General features: G+C 38.1%; 1 protein-coding gene across 1 annotated transcript in view; it reads left to right on the top strand.

Moving 5' to 3' along the window:
* LOC145782856 (uncharacterized) overlaps window positions 1-16,665 on the top strand; it is a 79,602-nt gene that overhangs the window by 32,048 nt on the left and 30,889 nt on the right. Inside the window, exons 5-9 of the mRNA XM_082594621.1 lie at window positions 11,741-12,695; window positions 13,141-13,973; window positions 14,796-14,901; window positions 15,729-15,859; window positions 16,330-16,467. Coding sequence (XP_082450747.1) covers window positions 11,741-12,695; window positions 13,141-13,973; window positions 14,796-14,901; window positions 15,729-15,859; window positions 16,330-16,467 — 2,163 coding nt within the window. The remainder of the gene's footprint in view (window positions 1-11,740; window positions 12,696-13,140; window positions 13,974-14,795; window positions 14,902-15,728; window positions 15,860-16,329; window positions 16,468-16,665) is intronic.

Here is a 16,665-nt window from a genome sequence, read left to right as displayed (position 1 = left end):
TGGCTCCTGGGCCCTGGTTTATATTCTTTCACAGTGGAGCTTTGCACAAGCACGTTTTGTTCATTTTTAGGAAATGACTTGTGAATTTCGATTTTATTGTTTTTCTATTAAACAATCGTGTTGGCGAATTTTGTTGAGACAGGCCAGACAAAATAATCCAACAGAATCTTCATAGTGAAAATTAATGGAAAAGCGATTTAGAATAAAAAAAATAGGTATGTGCAAAACCGATTATAAGTTTTTAAAGAGAACCTAGTGTTAAATTGGTGGTTGTTTATTACTGAGAAAGCTTTTTCTTATTAATTTTGAGTGCTCTGGAAAGAAAATTAGTAGGCGTTTCAAATGAAGTGTGTCACACATCAATATATAAGTTTGTTGACTTGAAGATTGCTTTAAAGTTCCTGTGCTTCAAGTACCTGTCTTACGTGTCTCCTCAGCTTCGCATTTTTTCAAGCGATTTTCCTTATTTGAGTGTTGAAAAGTTGTTGAATTTTTTTTTCAGCAGCACTTCAACGACTGAGGTGTTACGTCAAACAGGTCTTGATAAGTCCTTTTGCTTGTTTCAAACAAACGTGCATAGTTGAAAAACAAACATATGAATAAATTCAACTTTTCCATGGCAATAGTTTTACCCTCTTTCCAGTTTTTTTCTGTTAGAAGCTCACCTTGTAGAAATGTCTATTTTCTGAAATAAGGTCGCTGAAAAAAGTTTGAGAAGCCGCGATTGTAGGGTTTATATTTGTGATGGAGGCATAAATTTTCCACGTTAGTCTGGTCTATTTTGAAATAAAATTCACTGAAAGGCAGCTGGAATAATCATGTTCTTTTCTGCTGCAGTTTCATTTATCATATGTCTCTTTTTACGTGAATTAGACGTCTTGAGACAATGGTTTTACGTGAAATACTTCGATTTTCCGAAAAGTTGCATAAGGTTTGTAAACGGCATCTGCACAATGCAATACGATATGTCAATATATGAATGAAACTATATCTCGTCTGTTGAAATAAAGGTCATGGTTATTGCCAAGGCTTTTACATGGCAGTCGTCTGGCCAATGGGGTGTTCTTGTTATTCGTTATGCTCTGCCAAACAATTCTAGGCAAGTTTCTGCTAGTTTTCTTACTTTTTTTTTACTGTTTTTTTTTATTTGTGATGATGAACTTGTGAATAATTAACTGGAGTGTTGACTTTATTTCAATTCACATTGCTGCCGACTTCTTTCGCCTTTATTTCTCGCATCAGGTGTATTTGTAAATTTTGACACGTACTGGAAGTTATCTAGTGACTCAGTTTATCGGCTTTGGAAAGACCAAATTCCCACGACGTTTGTCCTCAGCTAGCAAGTCCATCTTGTTTGCATTGATTCAACCTCTGTAGACGTGGGTAGGTAGTAACTTAAGTTGATTTTAAGTGACTTGCCCCAGCAGGGAGTATTGAGCCACACTGGGGTGTAATCCCTTCATGAAATTTCACGCGTTTCTTTTAATCCTCCGTTTCTCAGCCGCAGTCAGGTGAATGACGCGTTTTCTAATGAGTAAGCTCATCGAACCCTTCTCTTATTGTCATGTTCAACTTTCTATAGTTCTATGTAGATTTTCTTCAGATTTACTGCCTAGTCTTGTGTCTGCTAGTTGAGTTTATGTGAGTTTCATCAAATGATGAGTCAATCTGACAAACCTTGTAATCCCGCCACGTATGTGAAATACTCATGTAATGTTGAACAAGAACATGTTAGTTGTGTGGTGTACTAATTAAGGCGTTTATGGATTAAAGAGTGTTGATGATATTGTCTGGAAGTGAAAAACTCTCATAAAACGCCGTGCCAGCTTTAATCAACACGGAAGTTGATAGGAATATTGAACTTAGTAAACTTTTTGTCATTGAAATTATGTGCATTCAATTTCAAATTAGATTTTTTGATCACGAGTCTTTCGAGTGGGCAGCTTGTAATATTAGTCCGCTGATAGGTGATATGTGCTGTTGATAGCATTGTATCATTGGTTCTTGATAAGTTCTGTTCGAAAGGGAATTTCTCAAAACTACAGTAAATTGAATTTCAAACGAAATAAAATCATAATAATAAGGAAATTTAGGTCAAAACAAGGATATATATTTTTGTTTAAACAGTTCTTTTGCAACTAGCTGATGTTGTTTATTTGATCAATGAGCGTTTTTTCAAATCAACAACTTCTCCACCGACCTTATACGTCAGTTGTCGTTGTATCTCATCTGCTGTTGCGACCTTTTGTAATACGGATGTGAAGATTTAATATCAAGAGTTTCCGAGACTTCAAATCCTGAAATAACTCATTAGCAAACGCTTAAACATGAAAGATTTCATTTTAATGCGACAAACTCGAAAGAATAAAAACTCGTTTAGATTTTCACATAAAATCATCGTTGAATCAGAAATATTGTGCTTAACGTTTATCCCACTTATTGAAATATTGAACCTGGAGCATGGTTGTGAAAGAACTTGGATTAAATTTGTATTGAATGAGTATTGTGTCTTTGTGTAGGTGCTTGTTGGGCCTTTTTGTCAGTGTGGTGCTTTGGTTCGCCAGATGACATGGGGTTGGGTTACACGTTACTGTGGGGTGAGTCATTGGTTGTGGTTCATCCTATAGCCAACCTTTTGTACTTCTCACCACCTCTGCTATCTTGACAATTTTCTTGAGAACTGGGTTTCTATTTTTAGTCCTTTTCACAATCAAACTCTTTCTAGTGTGTTTATTTTGGTGCCCTATCCAATTTCATTTTGTTGTTAGAACCAGCTTTTTGACGATTGATCCAAAATGATGAAGTAGTTGCATTCTGTAGTAGGTGGTTTCAGGAACAGGTTATGTTGCTTGTTGATGCTACTTTGTACCCTGATTTGGAACAAATTCTCTTTAGACTCAACGAAACAATTCGAAACGAAGCTTTGTCTTTACACTTTTACATGGTCGTTGTGTTATGTACATTGATTCAGCATCTGCAGACGTGGAATCAATGTAAAAAAAACCTACTGATTTGCTGTCTGGGAACGGAACGGATATATACGTGTGAAACGTGTAATCTGAACATATGTTTGCTTATGAAGCCTTTTTAATGTGTTGGAAAGATCAAATGTTTTATCCAAACAACTGGATAGCTTACTTAGCAGTAATTGCTTTTTAACAGTTTAGAATCTTGTGTGTAATATTGGCAACAATATCAGGATATTGTAAACAGAGATTGTCTGCTCATTAGCCTACTCAAGCTATCCGACAATACTTATCCGATTAACACAAAGCTCAATTAAGGATTCTTGCATTAGTTTCTTAATGATTGAGCTTTCTATTTCTATTTGTTCAGTCCGGGAACTCCATGTGTTTCGCTTGATTGCATTTGTGGATATCTTATTTCCCCTGCAGCAAGATATTAGATTTTCAGTTGGCTGACATGTTCACGACGTGAGGCAGTAGGCCTGCATGATAATAAGTTCAGTCAGCTTAAATAGAGGTTTCAATTCATGATTTATAGTACAGTGATCCGTCGAAATTGCGTTTTGTATAGGATCGGTCAGCTGCTCATAAAGTGCCTTATCATGACAAATAATAATAATTGTTGGTTATGTTCATTTCCAAACAATTCGAGGTGTTATGACGTCATTCTGTTGTTTGAGAGTGAAGACACTAATTTCAGAAAGCTAGAAAATGATTACGCAGCTTTTAAAATAGTGGTGCGCAATGATCATGAACCACTTTAGTTGAAGTAAACTTCTTTAGATTTAGCAGCTAGCCGTAGCAGCAGTAGAATTGTTGATCACTGGTGCTTTTCAAGTCGAAAGATTGGTTTTTGACTTGATACTTTGGAATTTTGCCATTTTCAAGTTACTTATCCTCAGGTCACAGACGCTTTATAATGTTAATTGGAGAGATTTTTATCGGTCTTATCAGTCTGTCTGGAAATGCGTGTGAAAACAAGATTTTCTCTATTTGTGACCAGAGTTTTCACTTTCTGCCTTTTAGTGTCTGATAACATTAAAAAAACGTTGTTAGCTGCTAGAGCAGAGGTGGGCAAACTACGGCCCGCGGGCCGCATGCGGCCCGTGACAACTTTCTGTGCGGCCCGCGAAAGCCTGAAGCAAATATATGATAAAAATAATCCTAAAATTGCTTGAAAATTTTAATTACAACAATGACTTAATTAAACTTTTTCTTTGTAATTTCATCTTGATAAAGATAAACTAGCCTATAGGCAAGTTTTTTTGTCGCATTGTAGCCTAGTAGTTTGTTTCCCCAGCCACATTGCGATCTTGCATGAATGTATGGCTATTATTAGTGTCAAAGCAGCCATTGCTAAACAGCCGGTTACGTCACAATCGAAGTTTCTGACTTCGGCCTGTCGCATCATGAGACTTTCTTTTTCGTTTCAGCTTTTCTGATTATGTTAATTCGCTCACAGATGTATTCTGTTTAATTCGCTCAAAGTGCGTCTGGCAAAGTGTTATCTTGATCTGGGTTGTATTCAAATAAATAATTGAGACAAACATTTTGATATCTTTTATGTAATACATGTACCGTATATAAAATCTCCGTTTCTTTCGTCACTTTAAAAAAAATAAAAGCTTGTGTTTTGACTATTTTAGATTTGATGCTTTGGCTTATAACCTTAATTATACTATACTGCGGCCCTCGAACAAATTCAGATTCTGAATGCGGCCCTCAAGATAAAAAGTTTGCCCACCCCTGTGCTAGAGAGTTTCTAAATCACGTCATATGGATACAAAAAACTTGATCTCAAGCACTCATCAAGCAAAAGTTGCTGGAAGCCGAAACCGTTTAGCTGGAAAACTGCTCGTTGTGTTGTGTGTGTAACTGTGTATCAGGGTGCAGTTGGAATATCATTGGAAACTATTTTTGATAAAAATTATCGTCACTGCTTGCGTTCATGAAAAACAGCTTTTATGAGCAAATGAAGTGTGTTTGGCTGTTATCATTCAATTCTTTATTTGTTTACTCATGAAGTCATTTTTGTTGGCGGTCTCCATGTGAGTTTGAATCAAACTTGTGCTGTCATTTGTTATTTAGATATTCGTTTACGATGTTTAAACAAATCCTAACTATTTTTACATGTGCCTGTCAGTGTCAATGGCTTTTGTTATCCTGTCGGCCCCAGTCACAAGTTGTTCAGTATGTTGTTGAATAAAGCTATCATCCTAAAAAACAACGAAAGCGATTTGAGAAATGGGTGTTTTTGTTTCTTTGATTTAGATTTGGACCAAACAATTGTTTGTGACGTCTAGTTTCATGACCTAAAAAACATTACAGACAATGCTCTTATCTGGCTTCGACACTGGCGTAACAAGCTATAAGTGAAATATCAGCGATGCCACTCTTGATGTAATTACATCAAGTTTGATGTTTTTGGGTAACTTTTTGATGTTTGATGTTTTTGCCCAAAAATCTGATGTTAAGCGATTTGGTGTTAACTAGCTCAGACTAAATAAAATATAATCAATTTGGTGAATTCAATAACTTTAAAAATAAAGCTTCTAGCTCGCCAACTTGTATCCCAAAGTAGTGGAAGCTGCACCAGCTGGCAACCATCAAATAGGCTAGTGGAATTTATGAGCAATGGTGGTCCACGTAAAAGATACATGAGCATGATGAGCCGTTGTGAAGAAAACTGATAGACTGGTTGTAGTATCTAAGATGAAGACATTAAGGGTCATATTTTAAAACCTTACTTGAGCTCAAGTCGGCCTTGACTAAAAATTCGACCCCATGAAGTAGGCTAAAGTGTGATACTTTAACTTGATGTTTCATAACTAGCCAATTGCTGGACTTCATTTATCATAAAAGATGCATTTTGTAAAATCAGTTTTGCATTACATCCGAAGTGAGTCAAACTTGAAGTCGAGTAGGGTTTTAAAATACAGGCTTAAGTTGTATATACTGTAGGTAAGCTTATTTGCAAATATCAGCCGCCAAAATTAAAAAGGTACCGCATTGAAAGCGTACTCACTGGTCTACACGATTTTTGCTATAGGCCTATGAACTTTGAAAACTGATTTAGAGCAATTTTGGGGTGCTGAGTCCGACTCTTACCTCAGATTTATCCTATCACGTCAGGTTTGTGAGATAACAGCAAATTGTTACTTTTGTCAAAAGTGGAAGATTTGATGTTGCGTTCATTGCACATACACATCGTGCTATATCCAGAAATACAGGCCATGTGGTGCATAAGTAACTGAAATACACCCACCGACTATAATTTTGATACCAATTTATTGTCTAAGCAACATTATGGCAGTAATAACAAACTAAAAGGGAAGCTAAAAGTATAACTGAACCCCTCCTTCGTCAATGTTTTGCATGAAACCACAAAGATTTAAGTAGGCCTATGTCAATGCTTGTCCAGTAGCCTTATTTAGGCTGTTTTGGCCTGTCTAACACTAACCTTTCGTTATAGCACTGCATATGTTGGTAGTAAACGCAACGCCAAATCTTCCACTTTTGATAAAAGTAACAATTTGTTGTTATTATATCTCACAAACCTGACGTGATGGATAAATCTGAGGTCAGATTTTGATTCAGCACCCCAAAATTACTCTAAATCAGTCTTCAAAGTTTTGGAGCAAAAAAAATTCTTTTTTCGTAGACCAGTGTTATTTTAGTTGCATATAAAATTCTGCTGGCCAAGTAGTTTTTCTTGAAAACATGTTTTTTAAATAAACCTTTAAGTAAATTTTACGAAGAAAGTCTAGATTTAATGTAATTGTTATCTTTTTTTATCATTTTATTGACAAAACGCACCCGAGCTTTCAATTTGATGTTTTAATCTTGAATTTGATGTTTTTTATGAGAAAATTTGATGTTTTAAAAATTGATGTGAGTGGCAACACTGAAAGTGAATGGAAAAAGTCGTATTTTTACAACATTTTCACGTTCACGGTGGACGGTAGCGTTTGTAAAATGGAGTTGTCAGACTGACGCCTATCCCAACTAGCAAAATTGTTTTGTTTTTTTACATTGATTCAACGCATCCAGACGTTGAAACAACAGCTAACTTGGAAGCCAATTGGAATAATATGGCGACGCCGGTTGTTGTTGGGATCAGACATTGTTAGTTGACTGTCTGACAGCTGTTGCACCTGTTTGTATATTTTTTGTCTTTTTACGTTAGTCTTACGGTGCCCAGTGTCATGAAAGTGTAAAATTGTAAATTCCCTAACATGACTGGAATGGATGAGGGTTGTTCATCAGATTTCATTGTCAGAAAAATGTTGTCGCTAATCAAAGATGCTTCTGTGATGGCACAAAATCCTTAATGATGAATATTGTTCATTTTTCAAAATCTGACTAAATTTTACGAAATAATCAAAGCACCAAGCTAATATTTTGGTGATCAATGAAAAAAAAGTTCGCATGGTTTTGTTTTGTACAAAAGTTTTACAAAGCCTTGGAGTCGGCAGGTAGTAGACTGGTTAGTATCTTCGTCTTTGATTGATAGACTGGAAATATGATATCGATTATGTCTTGCGTGAAGCAGCAACGTTCAGTCCGCGTTGTAGTGTGCAAAATTTCAAGTATTCCACCATAGTTAGTTAGTTACTGGACAAGACATGCATCTCCTGATCATTATTTGACAGATCGTTGTTTGATTAGGGTGAGATAGATTGGTACTTTTTAATTCAGCTGCAGTCAGAAAATATTTAAGCGTGACGGTGAAACGGTCAGTGCTGTGAAAATTAACGTTTTAAATTTCTTGTCTTTAACTTGGCGTCAACGTCGTACAATCGTTGCTTGCCAATCTGCAAACGTGATAATCAGCAAACAAAATTATTAACGTCTGGCGAGCAGAGATGTCGAAACGATGTAAAAAAGACAACTTTTGCTGATTTTGTTTCTGCCTTTTTGGGTTATTTAAAAAATAAAAAAGATATGCAGCCAAAAAAACTCTCTTTTTGTTGTAGGGTAGAAAGCGTCGCGGTGAAATATTGATATGCTTGGAGGACTTGGAGGTGTGCTTGTAATAAGGGAAGATTTGCAAAGAATTATAATAGAGATGTTCAGCTGTAATCATGAAAATCAGTAAGCACATTCAACTTGTGCATGAATGCTTTCCCATGAATTGTAGGTTTTCTTTGGTTTATGAACAATTCGTCAAAATCTCCAGACTGTTTTGCAGTAGACAGTCTATAGAGTGTGGACTTTGATAAATTGCTGTTTGAAAAACAAAGGAAATTAACATTTCACAGCTAAAATGTAAGTTACATGTATGTTACCAACCCACAGTCGTGATAAGAATGGACATTTGGGATAAAGGTGCTCAGAAACGGTATATGTGTGTAGTATCCAAGCCAGGAAAATTCGTTGTTTTGATTCTGTACATTGATTCGACGTCTGTAGACGCTGGCTGGTAGACTCTATCGAAGATTTCGATTGTGTAAAAAGTGCATGTTTTGCTGGGATAATATCCGTGCATGGAAATAGACCACAGTTAGTGCAGAATCACTGGTACTCTGGAGAATGACTAACTTACTCTTACTCGTGACAAAGACGTTTGTGTGTTTCATGAGCAGTGATTTTATTTCTCTGCCATTTCAACGAAAGCAATTCAACGTCAACTCACAAATGTTGCTGTTGTCAAAAAAAATTTCCTCCCACTAGCTAGAAGTAAGTGCAGTTTGTGTCAACGCAAGAATTTGAAAACAGCAACGCTATCCGCTAAGTTATAACACTACTATTTTTCACAATAATAGCTTCGACATACATGAGTACAGTACTTTAAAAAGTTGAACCTTCAGCATTTATTGTCGAAAAACAAACCACCGCGTAGGAAAATTCGCTTACGTCATCATTATCACGACTTTGAAAACCGCTCTTGGCGGGAGACTCGATTCAAAATGATGTAATCGCTTTGTTTTTGCAATTCAGTTAATATTTAACCAATGAGTTTTCCATCACGTCATTGTCTTCGAAGTTGGCTCGTTTGTGTTAAAGGTTTCCCGTTTATGAGTCCTTCTGCAATGTGCTTTTTTCTATTTACATTAGTTCAACAACATCTGCAGATGTTAAACCAATGCAAACAGGGAAGAATTTTTCTAGTTCTGAAAGCCACGATCAATCATAGCCTCACCTTGCCACTGAAATGTAACCAAACAATCTTGTGGAAACCACAAGGTAAAATGGCTGGGAATAGAAAAATCTTGCGACTTGTGATAAAATCACTTCATGTTCTGTGGGCAACCTGTTTTCTTTCACAGCTGTGATATACTTTTGTGAACTTGCCTTTAGCTTTTTATCGCTGCAATAACTGATTATTAACAGTTACCCATTCATGCCTACTGCCAGTATTTTTTTACCAATTTGTATGGCAGTGTGCTGCTGACTTTGCGAGAGTCTTTCATGTGACTTCGTTTTGTTTGTTGACTTGAGTAGGCCTTCATTACACCGTTTAAGTGCACATTTTAACATTTTAATTGCGCATTATACACATTCATTAGTGGAGTCTTAGCATGGGTTTAATCAGAACATAGATGTCTGAGCAGCAATGTAATGGCATGTTTTCGTTTGTAATGTTGTCTTTGTAATTTCGATTCACTGTTGGCGCAACACGTCGTTTTCATTAAACTCAGTCATTTACAAAAGATGTCAGGCACATAAATGAAAATCGGTTTCAATTGTGCTTTGGGTAATGGGTTTGTGTTCTAAAAGCAATTGTGTAATTTGCATTGAATCATTTACTGATGGAATGCCTGGCTAGCAAATCAGTCCTCGTTTATAGTTGATTTAACGTCTGCAAGCGTTGATCCAACGTAAAAAAGGACTATTTTCCTGGTTGGGGTAATAGTCGAGGGGGTTTCAATTTCACGTAGATTTTTCGCTTTTATTTTGATGAGCATTAATTCCATGAAAGTTGGACCGACAACAACCAACCCGCGGTTGGTTAAGATCTTACTCATCATCAAACCATACATTGCAACAGTGATAAAGTTGACTTAGTTTGTTGCAATGAAGACTAAACATCTTCTAATATTGCTTGTTGTAATAAAATTAATTTGCGTTCTTCTGGTGACTATTTACTAAGAACGCAAATTAATTTTATTACCAAATGCCTGGTGAACAGTCTCTCTCTGTTTTTATTGCTTGTTGTTTTACCTTTGTGATGCAATTTTTTGTGAAATTGCAAGGTGGCTATTCCAAGGTAGTAAATATCTACTGTACAGTGCACATCTCAAAACTGGTTCGTAAAACCAGTGCAGGCCCTGTACATTAAAAAACTCTTGCACGATAGAATTTTTGTCATGCAAACGAATTTATTTTCGCACGAGTCAGTTCAATCATAAACAGCTATGCTATAATCGATTTCGATCTGCTAGCAGCCAGATCATCTTCAGTTAAGCTGAAAGCAAACAGCACAAATAATTAAATGAAGGTGCGAAAGAATGAAAAACGTTTCACCCTTGCTACGTTAAAGAATTGTTGGAAGTGATAACCAAAAGCGAAATAAAATGAAAAATTTCACGAAAGAGTATGGTATACAGCTTATCAAATTGATTTGTATTACAAGACATGTAACCGAGTCGTTCATATCAAGCATTGTTGTGGGTTTTACACCCATCAGAAGATGTTTCATTTTCTTGATACAATTTTGTCATCATTTTCACTTTTAAATGTAGTTGAAAAGCAGAAGCTTAGCTAACCAGATAATTGAGAACTTGTGGCTTGGTCATGATAGTAGTAAGGGCATGCAAATGTTAAGGTTTTATAGTTTGTTTGTCAAGTAATTTAAACTTTATGCGGAAGTAACATTGCAACGTAAAGTAATTATCCCACCTTTTAACAATCATTACAACATTTGGCGTCGTAGAATGATCATTAAAGGAAGATGATGTTGCAGGGTACAGCTTATCAAAAAGACAACTATATCAGTAGTCACATACAAGTTGTAGAGAGTTTTAATATTTTTTGTTTGTTTCAAAGATTGAAACCGCAGAGAATCATTCGATGTTGACTGCCAAGAATCTATGACCTGAGAGTTAATAGTTGTATATTGTATCTTTTATTTTATTGTTGTATTAGCTTCAGTGGAAAAGGATTCAGGAAGATACTTTTCGTGTACGCTTTCAAGCATGCCATTGAGTATCTTGCAATGTTGTTAAGACACAGTCGTGTGTTCTCGTTTGGTGTCGAACCGACGTCCTTCTGAACGTCATACAGGCGCTCTCACCACTCGCCCTCTGAGACGATGACGTAATAACCTTGTGATAACTACAAGACGTGACTGAAAGTGATGTCACACTAACAAATTTATCACATGAAGTTTCGTGACATGTGAAGAGGTTTCATAATCGTCACTTGACGGATTTTCCCTGAAAGTTCGCTTCAAGTAGTCACTTTTTCAAACCAATTTGTGACACTTTGGTGTTGTGGTTCAACTTTGGGCTTCATAGATTAGTGCTGAAAAAAAATTTAGCTTTGCGTGGTTACTTATTTAATCTAGAATTAGCAAGAAAAGAGTTTGTCAGGACAATGATTAAGACTGATCCAGGTGAGGTGACGGTTACCACCGGCATAGTTGCAATCAATTGACGACTGGCGATAAAGCATAAAGCTACGAATGCATGAAGATGTTCATTTTTAAAAGCAATCTGAGCAGAATAAGGATTTTTTTTATTGCAGGTTTTCTTTTCCTTTTCGATTGTGCATAAAACTTGTGCCGTTTGTTTACAATTCTATTTCTAAACTTATTGTTATTCTGTTTGCAGGGCTCGTGACAAAGGTAAGCTTATTGAACGACCGCGTTCTTGGCATGCTTCCAAGCACCCTGATCCCGGATTCATAAGTGAAGAAAGCGAAATGAGATCCCCTGGAGGAGGATATTATCAGCAGCCTCTTACCAAGCCAAGACCAAGATCAAAAGGATGGTACGAATCTGGAGACTTAAAATCAACTTACAGAGGAGAGATGAACGGATCCAAAGATTCATTGATATCAGGAAGTTCTCATCGCTCCTACAAAAGCGGGAGGTTGAGCGTCTCCAGCTCCAGGAGCTCGGGAGCAATGTCGAACTCTAGAGGGAGCTTGGACAATCTCATTGAAAACAATTACCCCTCTCGTCTGGAGAGTTATCCTCAAATCTTTGTAGGAAGCGAAAGATACAAAGAGAGCTCTCCTTCCAAACCACAAACTGGTATTGTTAGCCAACAAAAACACATTTTCGAAAAACTGTCCCACGATTCCTCAGCTGCTGCAGGTGCTCAGCAATATCGCAGAGGCTCCAGAGACGAGACGGGAAAACTTAGCCACGGTCCTCGACTTCCTTCTGATGGTGCTGATAGAGATAGAAAAAGTTCAGTTCACAGCCGAGAAAGCAGCAAAAGTCCTTCCTATTGCAGCGGCGGCGGCAGTCGTCGATCGTCATTTTCTCCAACTCCAATGACCACAGTTGTGGAGAAGAAAGACGCGCGTAGAAACTCGCACGACAGAGACAGCTCTCGTCTTACCCACCCTGCGGCGAACGGGCGTGAAATCCCACACACAAATGATCGCAGCAGCTACAAATCCGACGGTTTAAATACAAAACATCTTGATTCCAATCTTGTCACAACTAACGACTCTAACTGTGGCTCCCAAACTACACCTGAACCACCACAGAGGAACAAGTCCAGCATCCAAGCCGTGAAGAATCATCATTTGCGTTCACGTTCTGGAAACTCACAGGTTAATGAATGATGATTGTTTATGCTGTTTTGATGTGAATGTTTGTTATCGTATGTGCGTTGCTACAAAGACAATTTATTGAGAGCAACTTTACCAAATTTTGTTGTTAGCTCAGAATTGGATGAAAGCTTTCTGAAAATTTTTTTTTAATGCATCAGGTTAAATGTCCTATAACATAGCATTTATCCTCACGCATTGTCGTGAGTGATCTCTTGTTTTCGGGTTGAGCCGTTGGAAGATGTGTTAATCAAAACACAAGTTTGATAACTTTTGGTGGCATCTTCTTCATCTTTTCTGGTTTTAAAATCTCCAGAGAATCCTTTTGTTTAGAAAAAATCTTTTTACATTGTTTTAACGTATGCAAACGTTGAAGCAAGATAAAAAAGCTGAATTGCTGGTTTTGAAGTGTGAGAGTTTTAATAGATGCTTATTTCATTATTTACAGGAAGAGCTGTCATCCCGTTCTCCTCCACGTGGGCGATCTCCTCATTCCGTATCACATCACGTTAATTCGCGCTTTCCCCATCCTGACACATCCCACAGACTAGCAGTCACTCATCCGATCGAAACTAACGTGGACACTGCAACAAGTCCTGGCCGGCAAGAGAGAGTATTTGGGGTCATGTCGGTTGGCAGTGGCAAGAATATTGTAGCGACCAGCGTGACCGTGTCTCCTAAGGTAAAAAATGACGTCGACAAAGCGAGCGCTGATGCACAAAGCAAAGGAGCTAAGCCAGCGAGATACGAACTTTTGAAAGATTCTAATTCAGCCAAAGACGCGAAGGTTCAGAATTCGATTCCTCGTGTAGACATAGAGCATCACAAGAGCGGCTCTGCTGAGCTGGGAGATTCTTCTGCTTCAAAAGGGAAGGGGAAATACGGCTCGATATGGAAAACTCCAGAAAACCACCGCAGGGCTCGGTCCCATGATTTTACCAGCGTTTTACAAGACTGGGAGACTAGAAAGTCCAACAGTTCCGACACGCCCAAGCTCTCTGTGTTCAAACCGAAGAATAATGAAACCACAAGCGTTGAACCGAAGGCGAATGAGTGCTCTGGCAACCCTGCAGACGTGCAAGCCGACAATCTTCCTTCTATACTGCGCTCGTTGCAAAACACGCAACACGGTGACCGGAGGTATAAGAATTTGGAACCTAAGTCTTCCTCTGACAATTACGAAAAGATCTGGTACACCGAAGCCAGCCCAAGAGACGATAGAGCAAGAACTTCTTCTGCAAAGTCGTTGTCGCCCAAGGAGAACAACTCAGCAAACTACAAGTAAGTACGCTTGTTAACCGTGCTTTTTTGCCTGTTTTTTGCAGTGATCCGTTCAGCAATTGCGTACCTTTATATTTTACTTACACCGCGAAAAATACTGATTTTTTGACTTGGCAGTACTGGAAATAATGTTCGCTGGAGAGTGCTACATATTATTATCTCTCTTTCATCATTGAACGTCACAGCAGCATATGAAGTATCAAAGTGTGTAAATGAGTAGAAACTAAATTATGAGAAACATCGTTGTACGAATGCACCGAGAACGCCTTTCTTCACATTGACCTACCCCTGGCACCTGCTGGTTTTGTTGGCTCTTTCTTTCCACAAAGATAAGAGTTAAACTGACTGGTAAAGCGGCGGTCGATTACTCAAGTGGCAAGAATACGGTGCGATACTGATGAGCCCAGCCTCATGGGCGAAACACGTGTCTATCGCTGTCTATTCGATGCTACAATCGGCTGCCAAAATAACTTAAACGTTTAATTGGAGGTCTCAATGGCTGGCGTGGAAGCTACACCGTTCTGGTTAGCGAAGCGTCACTGCAGCTCGCTGTGCTAGTGAGTAATCAGCCTTGTGCTGATAGCCGGGAAGAACGCCTTTCTTCACAATGCACCGAGAGTTGTGCCAGCACTTCTGCCGTTGAAAATTTTCTCGTCTTGAGCAATGAGCATTGCATTTTGGTTCCAGGCTGGATTGTTGCGAAGGTTGTGTCTTGTTTGTTAATGGCATCCAGTGGCGAATGGGAGGGTTAGGGGTGTGGGTCGATGACATCACAACTGCCGATGCTTTTTGAATCATTTTTTTTCTGTATTTGTGTTGCAGAAACTGGAAATCCGAGTTCAAAGAAGTTGATTTGGATGACCAAGGAGATGATACCTATGGCCGACAAGATAGTTATAGCAGTGATATCAAGGACATGTCTAGTAAGGTGAGCTGCTGCAACATTTTCTGATATTGGTTTAACGCAAAAAGCTGACATGCTTGCTTGATATTATTCTCGCTGGCAGATTGGTTCATCGCAACCAGAAGGATATTTATCAGATCTTCACTCTTCACATCCTCAGTCATTTCATGTGGACTCCAGCAGGACTCGCGCTTAAAACTGTTGTAGACAACTTCATCTTTGCTATTATCAATCATGGTAGATTCTACCATAGAGGTAGACAGAGGGTGTAGAGCAGACCTTTAAAAACAGCTGATGTTTTTGAGCGTAAGGCTTTTTCTCGCGATTTTAAACACCTTTGTACATTAACGCAACGAACTGTGGGATTATATTTTTATAAAGTGAATTTTTGAAGCCTTCAGCGTCTTTGGTCTTTACCCGGCTTAGGCCGAGTCAGCGTTGACTGAATAATAGGTTAGAATTGTTTAACTAATCCTCTTTGAACTTCTGAGTGCATTGTCTGTAATGGCAGTTTTCTGTCATGGTCTGACTCTGAGATCTGATGTTGATGCTGTGGTTAGCACGTTTCCTTTTTCAATTCTTATCGTTAACTGTTTGTGCCATAAAAAGTTTACCTTTTTTTAAAAAGATTTACATCTTAGTTTGTGAACGGTTCATTTAAGCCAAAGTTGAAATTTTGTTCTTATTTGGAAAAGGTAGTTTTGTACTGGACCCTGGACATACTGATCCATATGTGTCATTTGAACTGTGTCTGGGTTGGAGGTGTTCTTATTGGCTGGTCACAGCTTCCAGCCAAAGTGTTACTCGCGTTTTTTGTTCAATAATAATTATCTTTAAACTAATTCGTTCAGGTCTTGAGAGTAACTTCGTTCACAAGGAAGGACTTAAAGGTGTCGCCATCAGCACAAAGCTTCGAACAAAAGAAGAAACAGTTTCAATCACCGTCTCAAAAAGTGCAATCACGAGCTGTACTCCATGGCAGGTAAGGAGCTGCATGTTTTTTGTTTTAAACGAAAAGTCGTTTAAACGACTGATTTGCTGTCTGGAGAGCTGCTTTAACAGCGTAAACAAAGTCAACTAATTGTCGGGAATGCGGCAGTTGGTGCGACTAACTTTGAAAATTTCCTGTTTTGGAAAGCCGCCCTGAAATAACAAGTCTGTGTTGTTTTAAAGAAGATTACTTTCTCAACTATTCTGAACTACTTAAAACTGTTTTTTTTCTTGTTTCAGTCCAAAATGTTGCATCAGTGCAGTGAAAACAAAGAAACTAATCGTACAAATTTTCCAAACTAATTCCCTTTGCCAAAGATGTCTGCTTTTCCAATTAACTCGTTAATCACCAAGTTACCAGATAAACAGATTTCTAACAATCGATATTATGAACAGGGAAACAAGTTTTTGCGTTCATGTGACAAAACAAATCGTACTTTCAACGTAAAAATTCCTTTCTAGATCTCGTTCCCACGGAAACGAGCTAGACGAGGACATTGACCTGCTATCCGCCCGTTCGAAGCCGAAAGACAATTCATTCTCTACGCCGGGGAAACCCCGACCCAAGTCAGCAGGCGTCATCAGATCAGCACCCAGCAAGTGAGATATTCAGAACTGTACATTGTCAATGTTAAAACGCTCGGCGATGGATTCTCCATTCTATCCAGCAAAAGTTACATTTTTCAATCGTGTAAAGATCTATCGACTTCAAAATAGGTTAAATTTTGCCAGTTAGGGTAATTGTCAAAACGTCTTATTCACTGATACAAATCTGCTGCACATTTCACTAACTTCTTA

This window comes from Aplidium turbinatum, chromosome 14 (genome assembly GCF_918807975.1).
Source record: "Aplidium turbinatum chromosome 14, kaAplTurb1.1, whole genome shotgun sequence".
In the NCBI taxonomy this organism is placed as follows: Eukaryota; Metazoa; Chordata; class Ascidiacea; order Aplousobranchia; family Polyclinidae; genus Aplidium; species Aplidium turbinatum.
The sequence above is the reverse complement of the archived record's forward strand: the minus strand, read 5'-3'. Positions and strand labels throughout refer to the sequence as shown.